Raw genomic sequence first — 27,107 nt, 5'->3', positions numbered from 1 at the left:
CGAATTTCCTCTCAGAGGATAATAAAGTATCTGTCATCTTTACAGAGGTGCAGGGTTGTGCTGCCTTTGTCAATAATATCCGTGTAGATGTGTTTTCTCACCGCGCCTACTGCAGCACCGAGGACTAGTCAATATCCCACAATGCACCTCTGACCTGTGGGCAAACCTGCCTCGCTCTCCCTTTCAACTTCCGATGGAGATTGATTTTCAAGCAACTCCCACTCATATAAATGTGTCAATTGAGGAGAAATGAGAGGGGATGTATTTAAAGTGTAGACCGGGCTTTGAGCAGATCAGAAAATACAGGGGAGCATTTCATCTGCCGCTAACCTGCAACCACGGCGAGCTAAAAGGCTTTGCATCCTCCTGAAGGAAGCCACAGAGAAGAATCTGTTACCGATATTTTTGTTCTCCTGACCACAAAGTACAGTGTGGAAGTGCGAAGAGTGTTACACCATGGATGCATGATATGCGAGGCGCTATTCTAGGGTGAAAGTGTGTTTATGCTTGTATGTGTGTATTAGTGGGGGGGAGGCAGAATCTAGGTCTGTGTGATGAATCTGTTTCAGTGGCAAGCAAGGTGCTGCTAGCAGCATGCCGTCTGTTAATTCACATTCGCCGCGGGTGGTTAGAGTCTGTGGCTGATGATACTGAGAGGTGTTGAGAAACGGAGGGAGAGAGGAGGAAGAGAGAGAGAAAGAAGCTTGACAAATGAACGAACACCATGTGCAGGTTGATCCCCGGATGTCATCTGTTGGCAAAACAAAACACATCTAGTCTAACTTCAACGTCGACTCTCTGGCTTTTATTTTATGTTGCTCCAAAACTACAAAGTGTACACTGTGGCATGAAAGAACCCACTTTACAAAAGAAATAGTTTAGCTCAACGCGCCGGAGTGTAGAGCTACTCGGTGCTTGTTTAAGTAAAATTAGCGGGAGCAGCTATCTCAGCTGGAGACGTTTTGATCTCTGAGCCATCGTGTCTTCATTAAAGTATTAACCGATGATTGCAGCACCACCAACCAGCCATATTTATTCCAGCGGCAATTATAGCCTGTGTTACATCCACGCAATCACAACCTTCATCTGTGAAAAAAAACAAAACCATACTGAGCTGCCTCTCATTCGCCGTGCAGTGGTCATGAGAACATTAATCCGTAGATGTTTCTCTCTCATATCTTCCCTCTACGCCTCTAGCCAAACATTAGAAGTGATTGTGTACCATCCTACATTCATTCCGCTAATGTAGCACACAACTGCGCGTCTCACCCACTTTCCTCCCTCACCTTTTTCTTTACATCCCCTCGGTTGAGCTGTCAGGGGAGATCCATTCAGCCGAGATAGTCCACATGTAAACAGCTCTTGCGTAAGTCCTTCCTAATCGAGATCACACCAGGAACGAAAAAGAGGGCTTTGAGAACGAGAAATTGCATTCAGACTAAACTAAGATTTATATTTAGTTGCTTTTTTGGGGGGGTTTTTGGAGCCTTTGTGTGGCACAGGTCAAGCATACGGCTCGAAATCTGGTTTTATGATGGTTGCCATCTCTGTTTCCTGTCTCGCAAAGGAGGAAGAAAAGGTACTGCGGCACCACCCGCATCACATAAATCAGCCAAGAGAGCATAATGGCGAGGATTTGACTGAGGGCAACCAGGGGGCAAGATTTAGCACTCGTTCATTCCTGCTCCCATCTATTTCCCTCACTCTGCCTGTGTGCCGACCCGTCTCTGGTGCTGACCCAAAAAGGAAAAAGAAGAAACGCCTGTGTCCACCTATTGTCGGCTGCACAGCCCATTATCTCTCTCTCTCTCTCTCTCTTTCTCACTCTGCAGCTACGAGGGGGCTCAGCTCACGCTTCCCCCGAGGTGATCATCTCTCAACACATCTCACAGACCGGACTCATTTTTTGCTCGTTCTCAAACTGTACGTGCATCCAGCCCAGCCGGGCTGCAGTCTTTCCCTTTTTTACTCCACCACAGACAGAAAAACAATAGATGAATGTACCTCGGATGTAACACCAGACCCTCGAGGGACAGAAAGAGACCTTAAGAGGAGAATATCTACTGTCTTAAAAAAAAAAAACCCAAAAAAGACAGAGATGTACAAAAAGGAAAGTGGCTTATGATGCTCACCTTCATGCTTCATTTTATATCCTTCTCATCATTTTCCTCCAAATTAACAAATTAAATCAAACCCCTCCCCCAAACAGCAGCCGTCCAATCATAATTTAGGCACTTTGAAGCTTTTGGAGTAGCAAGTCTTTATTAGGACTGATATTCAAAGAGACTTGATGCAATGTCTTTTAATCTCCTAAAACCAAAATACAAGCGCAAACGTCTTAGGTGAATCAATTATACATTGTTATCTGTCCTCAAATGTGCCTCAAACATTAACATATCCAGATGGCTTACAATCTACAACAAGGATTACCTCTGAAATACTGTCAGATCCTCGTCTCGTTTGCAATTACGAACAAATACAATCTACTGCTTTAACTTGAGTTGTTCGTGTAAATGCGGGATACTTTATCCAAACATGGGTAGTGCGGGCAGGGAAAAAGTAAACGAACCCCTCTTACTAGCGCAGGATTATAAAGTGCATAGAAAAAGAGTTGCAGTACACAAACAGAAGCCCCGCTGACTAGCATGAAGTCCACTCATTCATGATATGCCTATACAGCCACTTCCTCCTCCTCATTTTCTTGAATTTGATTGCTACTTTGTTTCCTGCCTTCATTTTCCTAATGATTGCTTGCACAGGTGTGCACTGTGTACCTCGGCATTTAAAGCTGCCTTTACTAAAAATAGTCACAGCATGTATCCTTGCATATACCTCGCAGATTAATGCTGCTGTCAATCATGTTGCTGCCTTTTCTTTTCTTTTTTTAAATGTACAGATTTTTTTGCTTTTAGTCTTTTATGAAGAGTCTCTTATTGGGCAACATAAAGATGGGGATTACGTTCAAATCCTTGGAACCACTTGTGGGGTGGCTGTAACTCTGGAGGTCGAGCAAGTCTACTTGTTGGAAGTGCCGCGGTTCATCCCTGGCTTCTCCAATCCGCCTGCCAAGTATCTTAGAAAAGCACTAGTCCATTTACCATTTGGCATGGCTGCTTCTGGGTGTCTCAAAGACTATAAGTACAACGCCACCCTTTGGGCAACAGATAACATTGAGTTTAATTTAATTCATGTTTGTGCCTTGACATGGTGCCCAAACAACGTTGGACACCAAACACATGCATCTTTCTTTTTTTCTTGCTTTAAGGAAGCCGGAGGTGTAGAGGTGATATAAATATCGTGACCACTGAGCGTGTGTCCTGTGTGGTAGCTTTATCAGTGCCATTATCTTTTTCGTTCCATCTTCGATTCAGGGACAAAAACTGGGCTTAGGAAATGACAGCAGTTGTGTTTGATGTTGGAAATTACGCTAATGGGAACACTGTGTTTTAAAATGTGAAGCCAAGGGAGACCACATGGAGACCAAGTGTCGCCATGTGATGAGTTAAAACTGAGCACAAGTTCCAAACAGTGCCCACGGTTTTTCATTAATTCACTGGGTGTACTTTATTTCTGGAATTTCTTGGAGTTAGGGATTTGTTAAGTTCTTGTGTTCTGAGTGACAAATGTTTCTCGTTGGGAGATAAATGTGAACAGAAATCCTATAAAAGGAGAGATGTGTGAGATCTATGGTTGCATATGTGCAATTATTCAGTGTTATAATATCCGTTTTTTGTAGCAAAAGTATACGTTTTTCCACCTGGAGGCATCCCGTTAGGATCCAACAAGGTATAGAATGTGTTTCTTTAGACATCAGTGTTTACAGATGGTTGTTTGTTAATTTCTTGGATCTATTTAGTATTTGTTTTCCTTTTTTTGTGAGAACATCAGACAAAAAAGTGGAGCGTTTCGGACGCTCTCCACTGTTATAATGTGAGCATGAACTGTCATGCCTAACACAGTCATGACGTAGGTGCTGGCTACAAGTAATGGAAACATCACCAACCAGGTAAAAGTGCACCATTTGTGGAGCAGAACAAACCCAGGGAACAAATGTCAAGTACTTCAGCTGACATAAATACATAAGATCAATGAACCACCAGTCTCCATCTGCCCCCAATTACAACGATCACTGCTACAAACCTAGCAGGAGATCTCCAGAAGGAAATGATGCAACAAATATAATGTTAAGCAACAGCATTATACCAACACAAAAAGCGGATGTATAGGGAAAGATGTATGGATGGATGTATTGCAGGTTTACTTGTGGTTCCTAAGGTTTCTAAAAGTACAATGGGATGCTGAGTCTTCAGCTTTCAGGCCCCTTTTCTGTGGAACCAGCTCCCAGCTTGGATTTGGCTTAAAACATTTCTTTTTTCATAAAGCTTAGAGTTAGGTTTGGTTTAGGTGACCCTGAAGCCTCCCTTAGTTGCACTGCAATAGGTCAAGGCTGTTGGGGCCTTTCAATGAGTGTTTCCTCTTCACTCATAATGTGTTTATACACCACTCTGCATTTGATCGGTAGTTATTATTAATCTCTGGCTCTCTTCCACAGCATGTATTTTGTCACGTCTTCCTCCTCTGATGCCCATCAGCAAATGGCTGATGCTCCCTGAGCCTGGTCCTGCCAGAGGTTTCTTCCTGTTAAAGGGGAGTTTTTCCTTTCAACTGTTGCCATTGTGCTTGCACATAGGGGGTTGTCCATATTTCTCATATTATTGTAGGGTCTTTATCTTATAATATAAGGTTAATTGAGACAATTGTTATTATGATTTGGAAATACATATATAAATGTAATGGAGATGGAGATCTTTTAGGTCTAGTAAAGTCATAGGCTGTAAAAACAATAAGCCTATTGTATGTATGTTGTGAAGCACACAAGTATAACTGGTCATTAACACTTGAGTACTCAATGGGGGGGTGGGGGGGGGGGGGGTATACAATTGATTGTGTGCTATTTCCTGCAATAGCAAAGCTACTTATAATCATGATGATTCATGTTGAGTTAATGTGCTGTTTGCACAGAGTCAGCCGAAGCATAAAATCTCACAGTACGTTTCATGTAAAAGCTTGCTTGCATGTGCTCTTTCCATATCTCATTTTACCTCGTCTCTTCAGTGTTATGTGTACGTGTGTAATACTGGCCACAGCAATTACTGAATATTATCCACATTGGCCAAACTCACTGCACCGGCTGGTGTTGATCTGATTCTGCTCGTATACACACACATTGAAAAACAACAAAAAAACAAAAAACATCTGTTTGGAGCAAAATACACTTACACACAGACACGAATACAAAGTGAACACTCCCTTGGAAGCGCACGCAGACAAGCACACGCACACGCTCACCCTACCCGCCACATACACACACATGTACACACATCCAAACCCTATCTGGAAATGACATTGTGCATCTGTTTGGACAGCGCTAGCACATTCAGGTTTTGCAAAACACTGGCAAGAGCTCTGCATTGGCCACGAGTAGCTTTTCCTACTGCAGCAGGGTGACCGGGTGACCAAGCAGCCATCCAATTGTCTGCCTGCTTCATTCCACACACACACACACACACATGCACACACACATGCGCACACACCGTCACCTGCAGACTACGCAATGCAAATTCAGTTCCATCCCCTCCCCTGACACCAACAGTCTCTTTTTCCCCAAGTCACCCATAAAATGCTCATGCTTTTAGTTTTTAGAGGCATTCCAAAACATTTTAAGAAGCGATTTATTTAACAGCATGATTATCTATCTGGTGTTAGAGCGATCTATCAAGCTAAGCGACTGGGTGTGCTATTACCGCCCTCTCCCCCAGCACAGGTGGCAGCTGTTTAGAGGACAAGCAAATGAGAAGCCCCACCCCACCAAAAAAACAGACTAATTCTTGACGTATGTGTGAAAGTTTTCAAACCTACAATCTTTGCCACAGTATGGTGGTCAATCTAGCATTCTGTGGTGGCACGCACATCTCTAAAGGAGTTACTTTTCAAAAATACATATATATAAAAATAAAACAGCCTCCTTTGCATGTTGAAAGCCTGGGGGTAATCCCGTGTGTCGTAAATATGAAGGTGACGTCTTCTGCCAATCTGTCATGTCTCATCATAGCAAATGTATCTCTTCGGGGACTGCCAGTTTAGCATTAAGCATGTACATACATCACATCAATGCCACGAGACGAAAGCGCCCCATTTGTGTTTCTGACAGCTTTGTAGGGCCTCAAGGTGTGTGTGTGTGTGTTTGCACACATATACTGTGTGCACAGACAGAAAGAGGTACAGTGTCAGAAACAGACGGGAAAACAAACAGCAACAGAAAAAAAAGGCGAGGGAGCGAGTAATAAGCCAAGGCCTGGAGGAGTTTTCAGTTATTTACATATGCAGATTCTGGTCACCCTAGATCCCTTCCCTCATCAAGAGCAAACCAATTAAAAATCTCTTCATTTAATGTTTACCTTAATTAACCGTAACAATTAATGGCTTTCCAAAGTCCTATTGTGGCTTTTTCAATTAAAAGCTGTCTGTGAAAAAGGTTGCAATCCAATCCTATAAATCATACAGACAATTCTCCTCCATCCCAGGGCTGAAGTGAATGAGTGAAATAGACTCATACATCACTACTTTTCTCAGTGTGGCTTAAGCTTCAACTCGCACCTTACTTAAAAAAAAAAAGGAAACAAATAAAAGTAATTTTTCCTCAGATGTAGACAGGTTGTGTTTTCATGTCACTGTGTTCCCTGGCATGCGTGTGCATGTCCGACCATTCAACCAGCGGCACTCCTATTGGTCAGCAGATTGTTGGGTGAGACCCAGCGGACTATTAGTTGTCCGAAGCTGCCAGGGCCGAGCGGTGATAATGACAGGTGGTGCACAAACCCTGGAGGTCTGACAGGCTCAGGGCATCGTGCCACGTAACAACAGCCTTCACTACTGGCACCATGACTGTAATGGCAGCCTTTAACACTGGCACTGATGCAGCTATGGCAGAAGAATCCCTGGCAGTTTGAGGACTGATGCGACAGAGGAGCAGCCATTACTACAAGTGGTTAAACTAAAATGGCAGCAACCGGTAATGGTGGGAAAACCGGCGCGCCGTTATTGCTGTGACTGGCATTCGAATCCCCGTGCAGGCTCAGATAGACATTCTGATCGTCAGACTAACGATGAATCTGTGCTTTTTTCTTTTTATTACAGGAGACTGCTTAGCGACAGGTTCGGTTCATCAACACCGAGGATGGCATTGTGCAGGACGTAAAAGTCCCCGTTCACTTGTTCTCCCTATTTTTCAGTCATTGTTCATTTAGGCTTTCGAGCTAACCATTCACACGGGCGTCTTTGCTCATACAAGCGTTTGAGATATAAGAGAATCCTATTTGATTTCTGTTTTTTCTTTTCATTTTTTTTCTGTTTCATCCTCCCATCCAACTACTGCCTTATCGGTACAGTTCATGCTTTCTACCACACCTCCAAAATACATAGCCCACTGACCCCCTCACACACAGAGAGCGCAAAAAACAGCAGGAGCGTGTGTGGGCATCCGAGTGTGCATGTGTGCGTGTCCGTACAGGCACCTTTGTGTCCTCCACCCCCTCTCAGCCTCTCTTCCCTAGTGCAGAACACTCTGATTTGCACTAATCTCTCGGTACACTCTCGGGGCTATTGTTCCTTTCTGCTGCGAGCTTATTCATGTGCCACTCACTGTGCTCTCCTCTCATTTTAATACCAACAGCGCTGCGAGCTAAAAACAGGTTTTAAGACTGCTTATTTGACTGTTTATGTTAAAAAAAGAGAAAAAAAATATGTTTGCCTCTCACCTCCTCTGCTGTGTAGGTGATTGCAGGATTCTGTACAATTTAGCCGCCTATTAAAATGGCTGGACTCTGATGTTTCCATTGCAGTGTTTTTATGTATACAGCCTGTAGGCAGCCAGTGGACAGCTTGAGATGAAAGCTACGGCTGATGTTCTGATTTGATGACTGTTGCCATGGCAGCGGGATGATGATGGAGGAGGGGGTGAGGGAGAAAGAACAGAAAATTATCTCTCTCTCTCTCCCACCGCATCTCACTCTTTCTTTCTCTTCGTCTCATTTTCTCTCACTCACAAACACACATCCCTAACCCCGCATCAACCAGCTCTACAGTCCAGCAGGTCCTTCACTGGATCAGTGAGCTGTACGAGTCCATCATTAGGACAACAGGGTGGGGTCCGACATCCTGACAGCTTGTCAAGAACAGAGGCCTGCATGGCTAACTGCGTGATGAGACCACCATTAAAGAAGAGGAAAACCATACAACTGCACTGCTGCTACAACAAGGCACCTGGCGGATTCATGGTAACTCTTCAGCCTCTCCCGGATGGTTGAACGAGCGGTTCAATAAAAACGCTTTCTGGCTCCAGCGGACGTGTTTATAGCGTTTCCTCTGGCCAAGCGCAACACCAGGGTTAAGTTGATCATCTCTCACTCTGGTAAAATAGCCAGGGGAGCCCATGTACCTCTAGATCAACTCTACAACTTAAAGACCCTAAACGTTACAGCTCCGATGATCGATATGGCACTGAGCAATGTTCTTTACGAGCTAATAGACAAATCCATTCCTGCAAAACCCCTCGGGCCTCTGGAAGGCAAGAAGGGTGTTAAAGTACGTGGCTGTTTGCCTGATGTGTCCACTTAAAGCTGCGCTTGCACTCGCACACAAAACACACCAAAGAGGTCGGAGGAGACAGCGGGATGGAGCTTGTGTGTCTCGTGCGTGTCCACATGTGCGGTTTCACCGGCACATCTGCAGACATCTCAATCTCCGAGGGCATTGTCATTTCTGGATTCCCCTGAGGTTATCGAGGTCGCCGAGCTGCCAAGAGGAGATTTGTGTCTTGCAACATCAGAAGGGGGGAAAACACACAAAATCCATTTCGTTCACATTGCTTAAACGCTCCTATCTGATACCCCTGGATAAGAGAGCTTACACGAGCCATGTGTAATTCCCTCACTATCTAATTAAAAGTCCAGATTGCCTAATAATTGTCAGAATTGCATCACGTGGATCAGAATCCCATCTGAAATCTAACACCTGTTGCTGTTTCACTCAGTTCCATCAGCGCATAGAAATGGTAAGGAATGGTATTTCAAACATAGCTTTAACGCGCATCAAATGACTGCTATCAAAGAAAAAAAAACCCTCACCAGTGCTTTTTTTAATGATGAATCTTAGCGAGCCTCTCCGGCTTTCTCTCCACTCTCTGCTCTCCTGCTTTGTCTTTCTCCGAGCCGTTCACGCGCTCATTAAACCGTGTGGTCAGTTTTTGTACTCCGCTCTCTCACCAGTCGCCTTCCGTGCCCTCGCTAACCTTCCGCAATTTCTTACTTGAACACAGCTTGGTCAAACTTGACTGAAAAAACTTTGGCACATCATTATAAAAATAATGGGCCGTGTTTATAAAGGATATGAGGCTCCTCTATGACATTGCGCAGTCCCCTAGGCCCTCGAGCAACCTAGTTTATAGTCGGCTTGTAACATTTATGTTTAAGGTAACATTCATGCTTGTCTTATTTCAAGGCAAGGACAACAGCCACACTATGAAAAAAAAATAATATTTTAAATGACTTTATTTGAAGGTCTAAAAAGGAGCAATCTATTTTGGGGCAATTTGCCTCATTTAGTGTTGGTAAGTATAAACCCTGCAGCATCTACTCTGTTACAGGGTAACTTCCGCACTCTAATTCAAGGCAGAGAACATTAATACTGCTTATCGTTCATTTACTGAAAAAAAGAGCATATTAAGAGAAATGACAATTAGTGAGGATTGCCTTCTAGAGCCTTTCTCCAGTAATTATAGTGCACTTTGAATTAGCGGTAAGTTTGTAATGCAGATGGAAAGCGCCGCATTGAAATCATGTCTGAATTCTCACAAAGACGTGTGAGTGAGACTGCTGTCGTCTCGTGGTTTGTTTTTTAAAATTGCTTTACTGCTACAATTGCCAAATATTTTTCCACTCGTAAAAAAGCCTCAAACTTAAGCAATTAATCTTTTCATTGTCACAAAAAACTGACTTTCAACGCCTGTTTGTAAAGTCTCCAAAAAGATTGGTTAGTCTAACCGACGACACACGTCCCAAATGTTTTCCATTTACAAAGATTTTTTTTTTAAAAAGGGATCAAATTCTAATTTTTGAGATGCAAAAATGATTAAATTGATGGCAATTCTGCAATCCATCTTGGACAGTTCCTCGTTTGAAAAAAAAAAATTGAAACGTATTTTAAACACATCAACAAAGAAATTAGTACTTGAGGGAAAATTTGTCTGAGAAATGAGTGTGGGCAAATTGAATTCAAGACCCGCAAGCTGTCAAGTGTAAATAAATTCATGTCTGGTGAGAATGAACGAGGAGGGGACTTGCATTTTTCTGTTCAAATTATGTTTGGGCGTTAGATCACATGATCAAAGGCTTTTAATATTCATTTATTGACACGATTCCTTTGAAAATTTCATCTAATACCAGGCTGCTAAGCAGTGACAAAAGATAACACCCAACACTGAATACAAATGTTCAATTAATTAACAATCAATTACACATTAAAGCCATCTTGTGATTGCTTGGCTTTTTGTCTCAATGTGTTTACAACGTCGGCGACGGGTCAGATCGGCAAATCTGGGACAACCTACCTCGACCCGTGGGAACAACATCCACGCTGAGCCGTGTTTTCAGAGTAACACTGCTTTCATTAAGCCTGATTGGTAACTCGGAGACTGTAAATGTTTGAGGCAATTTGAAAACCCATTTTCTTCAAACCATTATCTGCAGAGTATGGCGGAAATAGAACATTCAGACCTTTCTAGAGTATTAATTTAGCGCCGCGATCAGACAGTTTTAAGGAAGTTGTCAAGTTTTTAAAAAGTAATGGACATCCTGCGGCCAATCGGGATCAAGTGCTTACTCAGGCCCGGGTAATTACACAGATATTTGCATTTAGCACAGAAAGTTATCTAGTATAAAGAGCGATAGGGCCTTTCACTGGACTCCTGTTTGCTGACGCCTTGGAAACCGTTCTGCTCAGAGGACGATGGATGAAACGCGCAGTGATATAAAACCAGGAGGCTGTCTGATACACGTCAATGTGTCAATCTCAAAAGTAGCGGGGAGAAAGATAAGCCTAAAGAAGAGGGTGAAGAGTAAAACTGTTCAACTGATGAAAAACAAGTCAAGTAATTAGCATCTCATTATATGACAGCGCTGTAACTCAGATTATATAGCTAATGTTTGTTTTTTATGATTATTATTCCACGCTGCAGTAATTCAGAAGACTGACACCTCTCTCTCATCAGCCCTCTCTCGTCTGTGTCTCAGCATTTACAATAGGCCTCTAACCATCACAAAGTAACTGAACACCAGAGTCAATGACCCTCGCCATCATAAACCTATTTATTAACCCGGTCTTTTTTACTTAATTTATACGCAAGCAGCAGTGTAAAAGGCAACTGTGACTTTCTGAAGTCATTGCAGCACAGCGGGGTTGCCATAAAGTAGAGATGTTACTCATATGTACAGAATAGAGGAGCAAACTTTCAAGGTTCAGTCTCAATAGAAGAAAAAAAGGCAGTAACCTGCTGGTGATTTGTAAAAAAAAATTGGCAATCTTGTGGTTTTTGATCGCAAGGTCGCCTGGCGGGAGGCAACCTGTCTCCAAACAATTGCAGTCCGACTCAGACTGATTGGTGAAGGTTTGCGAAAAATTACCATCTAACTTATAAATTAGAACAGACTGCCAATGTGTTGACCGCGTCTCTCTCCAATAGTGGACTCAAATTAACTGTTTGCTAGCTGGTTTTATTTGGTTATATTCCTGTAAAACAGCAAGGTTGCTGAGCACCTCGTATCATTTTCACATTAAATCACTCTCCTGCAGCGACAATTTCACTGTTTTTGGAGGAATTTCTGTTTCAAATCTTTGAGGTTCTGCCAGGACTCTAAATCTGAATAGTTAATGTGAATTTATGTGTTTGCAGACGGCAACAAACCTGCAATTGTTTGACAGTTTACCACAGATAATCACGTATTACCACAAGCAGATTGCATGTAATTGCTACCTTAACCCCATTCAGTTGCAGACAGATGGCAGACTGACTGCGTTTGCCCTTTTATTGTCATCTATGTGCACCAAATAACCATTTCAAAAGCCAACAAGATCAAGAGGTCATTGAACACGGTTGCAATAATTTAGTTTGCGCTGCCGTCTCCAACACAATTTTGTGACTGTAGCATTACACATAAAATAGCAGTTAAACAAATACTATGTATCTTTCTCAATAAAGGGATATTTTTACATCCCTGTTTTTATATGGATTAAACACAAAAGCGCAACTGGGTGGTGAGACTAGCTTCTTTCTGTGTTTCTCTACTCTTCAAAGAAATCAACTAATGGGCTTCCAGCTTAAGCTTCATAGTTAATGGCAGGTTTGAACTTGCTCCCAGGCTCTGTCTCAAGCCTCTGCTTTTTGGGAAAAAAAATATTTGTAATAGGTTAAACAGGATTTCTCCTGCACACGGGAGAAGCTGCAGAATCTAGTCTATAAAAATTACAGAGCCCCTGAGACTAAGGAGGTGTGTGTGTGTGTGTGTGTGTGTGTGTGTGTGTGTGTGTGTGTGTGTGTGTGTGTGTGTGTGTGTGTGTGTGTGTGCGTGTGTGTGTGTTTCATTTGACCACAGTTCTGCCTGATTCACTTTGATTTCAAGTCCACAAAAATAGAACTAGTGAGCATGACTGGACTTAGTCTGTTGCTTACAGCTGAATGTAGGAGTCTTCCCTCTAGGTTTATTAATATTATAAATCCCTGCAGCTACAGAGGGAGGACTGATATGTGCATCACCAAAGCCAAAGATTTGTTTTGTGCACATTTATGCATGCAGCACAACAGGGATGGCATTCTAAATTATTCATATATACACCTAAAAACATAAACAATCAAATGGATTCCTTAGCTTTGCTACACTTACACAAGCGGTCACACTCAGACTTACACAGTTTACAAGCTCAAGTCAAAAGATTTATTGCATGCTGGCCACCCGAGGCCTGAACTCCTTCAGTCAGTTTTACTGTCCAATCCATTTATTCTGCAACGCAACTATCGTCTTTCTGACGATTTGTTATCATAACACGTATGTTTTCTCACTAACCTGTAGTTGGACCTTCAGGTCACTCACTCCGGAGCATTCCCAGCCAGCTCCTTTTGGGATGAAGTACTTTAGAATCAGTGTTCACTACCACTCCAGGTTTCCAAGTCTTATGTAATGCTTTCCCAGATAAAAGTATACTGCAGCCCATAATTTTAGACTGACACCTGGTTGTCCACATACTTTTGTCCATGTACTGTAAGTCGTGTACGTGTGTGTGCATCTCCCAGCAGTAAACTCCAGCTGAACTACACTTTCTTTCTACTGCCAGTCTCCTCTGTTCTTGCGATGAACTGTCGTCAATTCGGGGTGTTGATGTTTTCCTGAGTTTGTCAGCAGGTCTGACTGGCGCTTGAAAATGCCTGCAGCCTTCCTCAAGGGAGGTGTCACAGTTGGACACACACCCCCCACCACACACCCTCCCACACACACACGCAAACATGAAAGAGAATAAAGACAGACATCTGTACAAATGTGGCTTCACACACAAGCTGAATCTCCTTTTCTTTTACTCTTTCTTAATCTGTCGAGCCCTCTCTCTATTTTCTCACACCTATACATACACACACACATACACACACACACACACACACACACACACACACACACGGGGACTAAATTGACTTGTCAGCTTCAATCAGACGAGGAACAAAAGGATTCCTGCCAGTTTGAAGCTGACATCATTAATAGGTTTGGGAGGGGGTGAGCTCTGAAGACAAAGGGAGTGCAAGGTCGGGCCGACTTAAAATGCACTTTCATTTTGGCAGGGACGTTAGCTTTTTGATTTCAGCCCCTTCACGCCAACATCTTTTTGCGAGTGCCTCTAACTTTCATTATCGCCGGGAACAGAGGGGCGTGTGAGACTTTGTTGTGCTGATGGAGAGAAATGTGACATCCATAATACATTTCCTATTAGAGGATGCCACGCATGGGCACACCTGGCCATGTCTCAGAGAGAGATGGACAGGAAGAGGATAAGAATAAATGGGCTGCTGCCGGTGGTGGAGAGGGAATAAGGTTGCCGAGTAAAAAGGATACGGACGCAGCAGAGGAGCATAGGTGTGAGTGAAAAGGGGGAGAGCGTGTTCTTGAGAAAAGTTTGGAGAGAGAGCCACAGGACATGCATTACATCATCATGTGACACATGAAATCCACACATAAACCGGCTTTCCTGGCGCACTGTAGCAGCAAAGCCCAACACTTTGAACATTTTAATCCTCCCCTCTTACGTCTGTGACTTCATCCATCCTTATTCCCTGCTGTCTGCTGCATTCAAAGCTGCCTCCACCTTTTTTTCTATTTTTTTTTTTTGCAGTTTTAATTCTGACCCTGGATAAAGACAGAGTCCCTCATCTCAAATGGTAATATCTTTCGACCATATGCACGCAGCCATCACAAATTGATTACCGTGTACTGCTGCAAGCATTCCCACTCTCTCTCATGCTCATTTTCAGTGACGCTGACTTCCTGTCCAGTGCACCAGTTATTCCCAAGCATCCCAAAACCTTTCTAGCGCCTTTTTCGCTCTCTCCTCTGTCTTCCCAGTCTTTCACCATCTTTGTCTAGCACTCACTTGAAACTAGCTTCTCCTTCACCTGTTTTACCCTCAACCACTCATTCCCTTTTATTCTCATTCTAATTATACCATTACATTACCATTTCTATTCTCTCATTTGCATTTTTTGCTTGCCCCTTCTCCTTCCCCCCTCTCTCTTTTTCTCCATCACCCTTCCTTTTCTCAGCCACTGAATACGTTCCACCTTTTTTGCGGCACATAAACAGACAGTGCCCTTGGGGACGGGTTGGAGAGCTCTGTCTTTGTTTGCGTGCACCTCTAACTAACTCTCCATCTGCAGGGAGCCCAGCCAAGCCCAGCAGCGCAAGACAGATAGCTGGCACCATCCCAGGCTCTTCTCTAGTTGGCCCAGTATCTTCACCCCCTCCCCACCTTGACTGCCTCTCAACTTCTCCTTCCTTCTAGGCTAGAGTCTTCCCACAGAGGCGGTTGTCAGCTGCCCTCAGGCAGCCAGACAGGCACTGTAGACATGGGACCTCTACAATTCCTTTAATCCAAAATCTCCAATCCTTTTTCCAACTCATATTCTGTGGATGTTCATCACTGGACTTTCCTTGAGCTCAGAGTCAACCCCAGCTTCACCTTCAATAAGAGCTCACTTCAGAGACTAAATAGCCAATAGTACATTTACTCTATTTAGTCACATCAAAGAGCCTTCAAAGAAAGAGGAACTTAAGCATTAGCTTTAGTTCAAACACTGAGAGTTTCAATCACGCAATTGCCCAGGGGTGTAACTTAAATCTCAAAAAAAAAGAGAATGTTAGGTGTTGTTTTTCTATTGCGTTTATTGACGAGCCCGTTTTTTTGTATTCTTTTCTATAATGAGGCTATAAGTGTAGGATGTGAAACACCATCTCACTTTGCAACATGCCGCATTCTCCTTGCTTGTAGAAAAGAAAATCATCAAAGGTGTGCTACTAAATTATCTGCCAAGCCGATCTCCACTGCTGATGGACAATCCCATTAACGAGTAAGAAGAGAGGGTTTTTTTCCCCCACTCACCATTGTCAGGCTCAGACTTCCTGTCGTGCTCGGTGTCAGTGAGAGAGAGGGCGGAGTTGGCGCGGCTCGTGAGGCAGGAGCTCTGCTCAGACTTGAGGCCGCGCATCCACATGTGCTGCAGGCCGTGAGCGGGAGACGGGTCCACCTCCGGCTCCGTGTCCACGTCCGAACCCACGCCGAGGGAGTAGCCGTGGCTGTGGACGTGCCCGGTCGGTCCAGAGCACAACACTTCCTCTTCCTCCTCCTGATGCTGCTGCTGCTGCTGCTGTTGGTGGATGTGAAAGTCTGGGCTCCTCAACTGCCCGGCCTTACAGAAGTCTAAATCTAGAGGGAGGGAGAGGAGACATGCAAAATGAGCTCGCACAGAAAAAGAACTGCAAAGCCTCTAATACTGGCGTGTGTTTTTTATTTGCTTTAGCGACTAAGCTGACCAGGTGTTTGCTAGAGACAGGCATTTACAAGCCAAACAGTGAACACCTCCCAAATTATTCCAACAGGCAGGCTGTTATTTGAGCAAGCATTTATTAAAAGTTTTTTTTTTTTCGTTTTTTTTTTTTTTTTAGCAGAGGTCCAAATCAAAATGCCAGCCTCAATTTTTCTTAACCATTTGCAGTGAGGCTATATCCTGTTCGGGCTGCCTGATGTGTGTTATTGAGCTCGAGATGTATTGAACTGCTGCTCAAACAGAGCACTGATCTCATCTATATTCTCCTTGGTGGGGTGAAGAGATCAGATAAAGATCAAACCTTATTAATATTGACTCAGACTGAGGGAAAAATTGAGCCTCATATGCTTTCAGGTATTAGAACGCCCTCCAATCCCGAGCATCAACCTGTTATCTGAGAACATCAGATATACTGTGTTAGTCCTCTGGTTACACTTCAATTCAATTCAATTCAATTGAGTGCTACTTTTTTTTTTCCTGTAGAGGCAGTTGAGTAAATTTTCTTTCTCACCACATGAGTTTTCTGTTTAGAATGTATAAGTGGAAGTGAAGGAACTGATGTAATTGTGAAGAAATGAGGGCATAAATTGAAATCCATACAGATAGCAGCCTGGTACCGCAGGCCCCTCTGAGAACACAGGAAAGAAACACTTCCCTTCCTTCTCACTTAGCTCAGCTAATACGCGTGTTAGGTCAGGTCCTCTGAACATGAACCGCAGCGTTTCAATAAAAGCCGCAGTCCTGTTGACCACTCCATTGACCAGCGATGTGTCCTGCTGTGCCTGTTTGATGGGGTCAAGACCAAGTCTGGCTCACATACTGTTCTGCTGGAATTAAAGCAGCCAAAGATTGGTCACCACTACACACTACTGTTTAGCTCAAATTGGCTGCAAGAGGGCAATTTGGGAGCAAATTGGCCATTTCCCAGTAGCAACAAACACGGATTGACTGCAAACTGAAAAGTCGTCTAACCGCTTTGTTTTGAAACGTATTTATGATAAAACAAGAGGCTGGGGGTGGAAGTGATTAGAGCGACAATATTTTTCTTTGAAGAACTTCCCATTTCCTGCCATTACAGTCACCCGCTCAGGCCTCTGGACTATTTATGTGACTGTTATATATTACTGTGCTTCCTTCCAATCTCGTAAGTACCTGTCATGAGCAAAAATCATTATTTGCCAAGCAGTCTGGGTAAAAACAATCACAAGAAAGTAGTCTGAATATAATGTAAAAAATCCCTGAATTGGATCCCAAATTTTAGCTTTGTGTTTCTTTCTCTGTTTGAGTTAAGACACATTTATAAAAGTATTTCTAACTCTTTCAATCAAATATGTAATTAAACTTGGGGTCATATATAGAGTCCACACTGTAGTACTGTTGCCTCACAGAAAGAAGGTCCTGAGTTTGACTCCGCCGTGTGGCCGGAGTCTTTCTGTGTGGACTTTGCATGTTCTCCCCGTGTTTGTGTAAGTTCTCTCCGGGTTCTCCGGCTTCCTCCCACAGTCCAAAGACGTGCATTTATTGGGGTTAGGTTAATTGAGGATTCTAAACGGCCACTTGCTTTTTAAAATCTATTCTTAATTACAGATTAGGTTTGATTAACTAGCTGAAGTCTCTCTAAAAGGAGAGAAACTCCGAGAACCCCTCTGAGACACTTTTAATTGTTATTGTGCACGCTTAGCAATAATCTTTGTAAACCTAATGAACTCGGGGCATGTACACTGCCCTTCTGTGTGATCGGCTGGGCTCATGCGCAGCCCTTTTATTTATTTGTTTATTTTTTTGCTCTTTTTAGTATAAGAGTTGGCAGGAGCCTTGTATGTTTATGTATATGTATGTTAATAACAGAGCAATTTACAGAGAACTTCTGGTTTTGTCTATTTGGTGTCATCAGAAGGTATTTTGCAAGAATGTGAAATGAATTAGGTGGAAAAAGGTTCATAAATAATCAGATTCTTACTTAATTCCTATATTTAAACTGTGATGCATTTCTGGCTTTCTAAACAGCATGCTGAAAAAGCACGAATTAATTAGCATCCATTAGTAGGGGAAAAAAATGTAATTATTTTGGTCATTCCTTTTTCAGCTCTGTAAAATGGTCACGTCGCTGGGGACCTGGCTGTCTATCTGGCCATCTATCAACAGTATCGGTCCAAAGTAAACAGGCTTAGCACAGACAGGTGCAGCGCAGAAAGGAGGTGATGTGGGATTAAATGGAAAGAGAGAGGAATTTGTAATATTAGTGGATAGTGAAACACGTGGGAAAAAGAAAAGGAAGGATGGGAACCGGAAGGAACGGGAGGAGAGGGCAAGAGGGGGAGGCTTAAAAGATGAAGGAAAATATGAAGAACATGGGTGGGGAATTAAATGAGAAACGAATTGGCTGATCTTTGTCACGAACACCGTAATCCATTAAAAATGTCACTGGAGGCAATGTCCCCCCTTAACAGTTGGTTACTTTGGTAGGGTATACTATATATAACTGTGCGGCCCAAAGATGAACAGATGTGCTTTGCAGAACCGGCTGCCATTGACATTTGAAAAGCTGCTTTGGGGGGGTCTCGTGCACCTTACCATATGACACTGAAGGCAGGGGATGTTGTTTGTTATGGAAACAGAAAGGCAAGTAACTGCTGAAAAAGGCGAGTGCAAGTGCTCTTTTGACACCGCAGTGTCGTGGAATATATCGAGGCAACATCATTATGACTAATGGCCATTGACAGGTTGCCGTATGGGCGAACAGGACGACAAAATCCATAGCAGGTGGCATTCAAACCATGAAATCCCCGGAGCGGCCCGCTTGTCAGGAGTTGTAACCGTTATGAATGGCTAATGTCGCTTGTTAGCATGGTGGGTAGGTCTTGCAGAGGAGCACAAGGTTGAGGTAGTGGAAAGAGTATCTATTGATCACCATGAACCCTGCACAGTGGCGTGCTACCGATGAGGCGCTGCTTCTCTTTTAACACCACACATGACCTGCATAAAGGCCATCCATCACAGCGCATGCTGGCCCATTTCTCCTCCTGTCACCAACAGGGAAGAAATTTTTCGGTGTGTACGCGTCGGGGAGTGTGCACGCGCGTATATGCAAGCGTGTGTGCATGTATGCGTGCCTCTGTCTGCCCGTGTCAGTATCTGTGTGTGTGTGTAATGAAGGGTGGTGTTCCACCCCAGGTGAGGCCAGAGAGGTTTGGGGTTGACCTAGTTTAGCTGTGGGAGAGAAATATCACCTCCGTGGAGAAGAGGTAATTGGCTGCCTCCGACTGTCCTTCTGGCTCATTGTGGACTGTAATAGGTAATTCACAGAGGTCTTTTTAAAGACCTCTGTGTGTGTGTGTGTGTGTGTGTGTGTGTGTGTGCATATGAGTGTGTCTGCCTATCTGTTGGTGCCAGTATCCATATGAGTACACATACAGTGTCTTTGCAACTGCGGACGTATATCTCAAGGTAACTATATCCAGCCTAAGCATGCTCTGATAGCATGATAAGTGTGACCTTGTACCTTGTTGGGGTTGGCTGTAGTTGCTCTGCCTTTCCCGATGCGAACCGAGGGTGAGGCGAAGCTCGTGTGTGTAGTCAGGCAGGGTCTCGCGTGATGTGTAGGAGCGGTGATGGGTGCGCCCATCCTCACTCTCGTCGGATGAGCTGGTGTAGGACATCTCCATTTCATGGCGCCCCTTAGACAACGGCTGGTAGGGTTTGCTGTCCATCTCCTCCATGGCTCGCAGGGCTCCACTTTAGTCACTCAGCACAGCCACAGCACAGAGCACAGAGTCTGGAAGAAGGCGAGGCGGGTGAGACGGAGGGCAATGGGGTAGAAACAGCGAGGGAGGGAGGGAAAAGGGCAGCAGGGAGAAAGAAGGATGGGCCAGCGGTGGAAAATGAAAGGAAACGGGATAAAACGGACAGGGGCAGAGGAGAAAAATAGCGCAAAAGTCTATTATTGAACACAGTGGAACAGTATTGCAACATCTGCTCATTCCAATTACAGCAGACATTCATAAACAGCATTTGGCTTCTTTCATATTTCACACCAAAGGTTAGCTCCAAATCAATACGCTCAGAAGGGACCGCGATGGTAGCCATTATGTCCGCACGTGTTTGAAGAGAAATTGGCCCAAATAAAGCAAAGCTTAGTGTTCTGTCAGTTGCGGTTTCTATTTTTCCTCTCGCTACTTTAAGCTTTATCTCTCTTTTACAGACGAGCATTGACAAGCTACGAATAAATCTACAAATTTGTCGTTGAGAGCCGTGTCTCTCACTCTCATTAAACGCTGTGACTCACCAGATTCTGAAGTAATGATGAAATGCTATTAGAAGCCAGTCTTTACAGTGTCATTGCCCTCCCGAATGGAGTAATGATAAATCAGCTCTTTTGGCTCTATTCAGCTCCGATTCTCTTGTTCTTCTTTCAACCACATCAAAATCTGCTTCCGATAACGTCCAGCGCTATATACTTATACCGCCAAACTAATGATTGATTGGGACGACGATTAGAGCACAGAAGAAGTGATTAGAAAATACTTCATTCATATTAGTTCTCTTTCATCGTGCCCTGCTCGAGGCCTTTCCAGCCTATTTCCTGCAGTTATAAAGCTTTTAAATGGAGCTTGAGAGGGTCATTGCTCATAGAGACAAAGTGCTATGGTATTGACCTCTTCAGGGAGTCCTGTAGTCCATATATCAAAGCCATTAGAGCGTGCCTGCTCAATACCTCAGAGATCTGCGGCATAGGGTGATCACCACCAGCCTGATACAAGTTTACAGCTGACCTTTCTACCACTGCAGTAACGCTTTTATTCCACCTGAAAGCCTCCCTCCTCTGGCCTTGCACTCACCCTCCTCATCCCCTCCACGCATGCACACACACAAACACACATGCAGACCACCCACTGACCTCTGACATCAAACAGTCAAAAAATGGGCCAAGTCACTCGCGCATTCATCTTGCACACACCCCAACCCTAAAAGCTCACCACTAGCCTTTGCTTGCATCCATCTTTCCCCCTTTAAGCACAACAGGGCCTTTTAAAGTGCACAAGAGCATTTTCTGTGCAATTATCTCACTTCTCAGTCCGTACAGTAGCGTACAGTAAGCTTCTCCGGACTCACTCGCACGCATGCACGCTTGTGGTTCTCTCTGCAATCACGATGCCTTTCATTTTGATTGGCAGAAGTTATTGCAAGGAATCAAAGCCCGCTATTATCTCAGCTGCCCTGTCAGAACGGGATTGACTGGTGTCACCTTCTCTCTGGTACGGTGAGGAGCGAGTATACATTACTCTGTGAGCTCTGAGCTTGCTTCAGGCACTGACTGCTGTCTGTCTCTACAGAGGCTCTCTGTCCCGTTTTATGTCTGTCTTACATTTACACAGAAAAATGAAAGACTGCAACGCGGCACAAAGGGGCACCATCTTGTTCCTCCGCCGCGCGTTTGAACTCGCACAGACGGTGTAGCGAACATTGCTCTTAATAAATGTAGTTGCGCTTGTATGTGACATGTATAATTCCCTCTTTCTTGTACCGGTCCACCTCTGCTTTCCCTCCTCTCCGCTCTTCCCCTGCCTCGCGCGCTCTCCGCCCTCCACCTCGTCCTTCGAGGCTCCTGCGTTTAGAGAAGTAAGCCTGCTGGCGGGGGTTATTCCTGCTAATTCTAGCCCACAGTAGGGTGCCCATTAGGGGGGTTGATTCTCGGTTTTGATGTTGAAACCTGGAGATTGTTTCCTAGAGCCAAGCTCGCTTCAAACAAGACACAGGGGCGTTCTCTAGGACAAGTCAGCATGTGCCACCTGAGCTCAACACCAGGCGAGATTCACAGCTGAGGAATAACCACCTTGGGGCAGAGTGGGCATATTGGCTCAGCTACTGGCATCTCTTCCAAGAGAACAAGCACAATTGCTCTGAAAAGGTCCAAAGATGTTGTTATAATTAGCTCCGTGCTAGAGTAAATTTTTAATATGGGATTCTTTCAGACCTTCCTTACAAGGTTTGTATCATCTCTCATCATTTATTTATACACTTGTAGAACACGGGACTACACGGTGCATTTGTTAAGCTAAGTGCTTCATTGTATCACCATACTGCCAGTTACTAAAAATGATCATAGTCTGATTGCAAATGCAAAGACAGACTGACTGGTAGACTGTAAAAAAACGTATAAGCTATAAGATATGTGTCACAAATCGATTATGGGTGAATATTTTTATGCACTGACAATGTGTATACCGCTCGAATCTCTTATTCTTCGGTGAATAGCATAATAAACTTGTTTCTGCTATGAATGGAAAGCAGAGATAAAATAGAAATAGAAAATCTATTCTCACTTGTTAGATAGACACAAACAATATGGGAAACATATGGGCTGTTGCTAAGGTGATTAACCAGCCTGCATCTTAGGAGGAGGAGCTATGTATTTAGTATAACTTTGAATTTAGTTTTAGCTGTTCTGGCAGCCAGAAATATCTCATTTTTGCATTCTTCATGGTTGTTAATGTTTTCATCGGTAAGGAGATTATAGGCCTTGACCCTGGAGGTACATTATCAATATCTGTTTGAAATGAACAGTGAGCTTTTTCAGGGTGTCAAAAGCAGCCACAATCACTGTCTTTATTTCACAAACAGCAACCCTGGAGGCTGAAAAAGGAAGCCAAAGTAGAGATGCCAAAATTCACAGCTCACTTGAAGCAGGCTCCAAAAGTGAGTCAATCTCCATAGTCTTCAATGTTAAAAACACTGAACTTTAAAGAGGAAATTATTAGGATTACAGTCTGGAACAAAAATCATTTTTTGTTCCCATAGATAATTTTTGCATCGCTGCAGCTATCAAGGATTATGTGGGGGTTTTTTTTATTAGGTTTTAAAGTTAGGGGTGATATCTGGACCCTACAAAGGTTGCAAAGATAGTCCAATTCCTCCAGGGTGGCACAGTCTCATGAGCCTGGAGGAGATTCCAGGAAACAGATAGTTACTATAGGGAGAGCTGGACTGGGCCGTAGAAGGTCCTTTACCCATCAGCAGGACTGGTATCTGCTCCTTTGTGCAACGAGGAGTAGGATGAGCGCTGCCGACTACAAAATGACCTCCAGCAGATCACTGGTGTGAATGTCTCTGACCAGGCAACCTGACACAGACTTCATGAGGGTGGCCTGAGGAACTCGTCCTCTTGTGGGCCCTGTGCTCACTCTCTAGAACTGTGGAGCCTGACTGGCATTAGCCATAGAATACCAAAATTGGCAGGTCCACCACTGGCGCCCTGTGCTGTTCACAGATGAGAACAGGTTCACCCCGAGGACATGAGACAGACATGAAAGGGTCTGGAGAAGCCTTGGAGAATATTATACTGCCTGTAACATCATTCAGAATGACCGGTTTGGTGGTAGGTCGGTGAAGGTGTGGAGAGGCATATCCATGGTGGGACACACAGACCTCTACAAGCTAGTCAGTGACACCATGAGTGCCATTAAGTATCAAGACAAAATTCTTGGACTTATTATCACACCCACATCTGTCCAATGGGTCCTGGGTTCGCCCTGGTGGATGACAGTGCTCTGCCTCATGTGGTGAGAGTCTGGAGGCAATTCCTGAAGGATGAAGGAAATGATCAAAATGATCTAGCCCCCATGCTCGCCTGAGCAAATCCAGTACAACCCTTCTGGGAAATTATGTTTTGGTTCCACGGATGCTGCCAGGTTGCACTTCAAACTGTCCAGAAGCTCAGTGATCCTCTGGTCCAGATCTGGGAGGAGATCCCCCAGGACACCATCCATCATCTCATTAGGAGTTCTCAGATTATCAATGATGCACGTGAGAGCCATGCAAACTGCCGAGGACCATTTTGAGTTGTTACAATGAAATTTCAAGAAAATGGACTAGCCTTTCACTTTGGGTTTCTCTGAATTCAGCCCTCTGTAGGAGGAAAATCTTCATTTCCATCAAACAAAGTGGCATCCTTTCATTCCTAACACATTACTCATCCATATCAGTGTAGATATCCAGTACGACTTTTTCCCGTTGAAATTTGACGTTTTCAAAGTGCACCTATCATTTTTATTTGAGCAGCGTGGTACAAATCAGAGAATTCATAGGTAACGTCAGTGTTTATTTCAGTATGTGGGGACTACATCCTCCTTATTTACCAAACTAATACAAAGTGACAACACTGAGTACAACACAAGCATCATGTTGCTTTGTTATCCCCTTCCAGTGCTTATCCACTGCCACTAGCCATTTTTTCTATTTCTTATCAATCCCTCTTACACACACACACACACACACACACACACACACACACACACACACACACACACACACACACACACACACACACACATACACACACAGTGACACGGGAGTGATAATCCATGGCTACACAAATGCAATAATATCTAATGGGACCCTTCACCCACTTGATCCTCCGTCCTATCTATCTATTTATTCAAACAGTGCAGCCATGGACAAAATCTGCTTAGAGAAGTGATCGAGGCTCACATACACAACTTGCTTTTAAACAGGATTTACGCTCCGAGTCTCCTCTGGAGGGGCGGGGTCCCTCAGATGTCCAACAGCAGCGACGATAACACAAACAGCACGGCCGAGATTGTCATGTGAAAAGGCAAGGACCATGAGGACAAGTCAAAACCGATTTACGCTTCCCAATCTCAAATGAATGTGCTGAAGTCATGAAGCAAAAAGAAGAGAGAGCATGCAAAATGGAAAAAGAGAATGAGGCAGAGAGAGGATTGGGGCCAGGCAGAAGCAGTGAAATTGAGTTTCAAACTGGTAAATAAACAAGGAGGACGGGGAGAGCAGAGTGGCATCCAACCATATTAGCTCCTCAGATTATTGATACAGTATCGTTCCAGGATTACAGACACACATCCACCATGCAGAGAAGGCTCTTATTTTCATAACAGGCCGGAGACCCCATGTGAGTAGGAAGCTACTTTCTTTGTTAGCTCTCGCCTTTATACGTTTCCTTGAAGCTTGTTTGCACAGAGACAAGCTAATTCTGCTCGCTAAACAGGCCCGGCGAGTCGCAGGAATGACGATGAGGAACCTTGAGAAAATATATTCATGCCGCAGCATAGACTTATCGCCCCAGATGCTCCAAAGTGAAGTTATGACAATCCTGTCGCTGTTTGCAGGTTTTCATTTTGTCTACCATTACAATGGCTTAATCATCAGAAGCTATCGAGGCACAGTCTGTAGCTGCAAATGCAGATCCAGGCTACAGGTCCTACGGGAGTAAACAGTGAGCTGTCAGAGAGAGAGCGCTTCTCCTAGAGCGAGGGTGTATGTGTCTGTGTGTGTGTGCCTCCTGTGTGTGTTTGTGGCTGTTTGCATGGAGAGATGGGAGGAGGAGGTGTGCGTGTGTGCGTGTGGGGGGGATAGGGCTTAAAAAGCTATCTTCTCCATTCGTTAGCACCACCACGGTTCCTCAGGCATATGACAGGGACGACGATGACGAGCGGCCCTGAAGGACCCACAGGACCCTGTTATACCTAAACCACCCACAACACAACAAAAGAGTGCACCACCCACTGGGAGCCCTCGGCTCCTGCTGAGAGGAGGGAGGGAGGGATGAACGGCGAACAAGGATAAGGGGAGTGATGGATAGATAATAAGAGATGTAGAGATTTCACTATGAAAATGGGGAGCATTGAAGGATAGAGAGATTGCCAAGTGAGACATGGAGTGATAGAGGGTTTTAATTAGTGGATAAGGGCTAGCTATCTGTGGGCGGCAGCAGCACTCTTGTCACGTAGTTGTGCTTTCATAGCTGACCAAGCCTGAAATCTCTTGCTGCTAATGCCGAATTTACCAGCAGAACACATACTGTAGCACACAAGCACACACACACACATATAAATATATATAAATATATATATACATACGCATGCTCGGACACATAAACCTCAGCATACAGACTTTATTAGCTCCTGGGTTTGAAGATGAAACACACACTGACAATCATCCACAGACGGACACACACACACACACACTCAGTGCCCTTGCGCCTACAAGTTCTTATAGCATTTCACGCTAGCTGACAAACAGCACACTTGAACACCCACATGCCACAGAGGCTCAACAGTCTTCACTGGCCTTCTCAGCAAAGGCAGCATTGTGCGAACCCCCGCTTGCTGTTCCTGTGTTGTCGTCGCAGTGTCTTTCACCATTCAGCCTCCGGTTCACCGTACGCCCTCATTATTCCGCACACCGTATAACCCAAGGTTAATGCATCTGCTGCATGTGCAAAGCAAGTCGTATAGGTGACACTTGTAGCCCTGCAAATCCTTGTTGTATTCCCACCCGTGTTAGAATGAGAGCATGACCAAGAAGCAGGAAATAAAGTCTGCGTGTGTCCGCTCACGGAGCAGATCGGCCCTTGTCAGGAGCTGTCAGGAGCTGTCAGGACCAACCTGGGCCATTTGACTATTTATAGTGGACATGGCTCAAATCCCACATCAGCGCTTCATGCCTGAGCAGTGTGGAGAAATCCATAAGGTCCTACACTATTCATGCTCTCTGAATGTGGCCTAGAGCGAGGGAGTAGCTAAGCTTTAACTTTTCAAAGCTTTCTTTTATATCTTGACTACAGTTATGACTTTTTTCTTCCTTTCAGATCTCGACTAAGGTAGCCCATAGTCTTTTTTGTCTCCCCCACTGCTTCTTTCTATTCACGCTCCACTCCTGCTCCTCTCTGATCTAAAGCCCTCTGCTGATTCCCTAGAAGGCCAGAGAGCAAACAAGAAAACACAAAATATGATGCAAGTATGCAACAGCACACATGTACTGTATTCACATCCACTTGAAGGGGCACACGGGGATTTGACCGCAAATACGCACACACACGGAGCAAGAGACACCACCCAAAACCACTTAATCAATATTCCTGACAAGGCAAAGCCTT

At 44.2% G+C, this 27,107-nt stretch overlaps 1 protein-coding gene across 1 annotated transcript in view; it reads right to left on the bottom strand.

The window, feature by feature from the left end:
- Window positions 1–27,107, bottom strand: part of tenm1 (teneurin transmembrane protein 1) — a 189,024-nt gene that overhangs the window by 154,661 nt on the left and 7,256 nt on the right. Inside the window, exons 2-3 of the mRNA XM_063499046.1 lie at window positions 19,698–19,970; window positions 15,751–16,074 (exon numbers count right to left, since the gene is read on the bottom strand). Coding sequence (XP_063355116.1) covers window positions 15,751–16,074; window positions 19,698–19,914 — 541 coding nt within the window. The 5' untranslated portion in view covers window positions 19,915–19,970. The remainder of the gene's footprint in view (window positions 1–15,750; window positions 16,075–19,697; window positions 19,971–27,107) is intronic.

The sequence above is a fragment of the Pelmatolapia mariae genome, linkage group LG2 (assembly GCF_036321145.2).
Source record: "Pelmatolapia mariae isolate MD_Pm_ZW linkage group LG2, Pm_UMD_F_2, whole genome shotgun sequence".
Taxonomy (NCBI): domain Eukaryota; kingdom Metazoa; phylum Chordata; class Actinopteri; order Cichliformes; family Cichlidae; genus Pelmatolapia; species Pelmatolapia mariae.
This window is presented reverse-complemented; position numbering and strand designations above follow the sequence as displayed.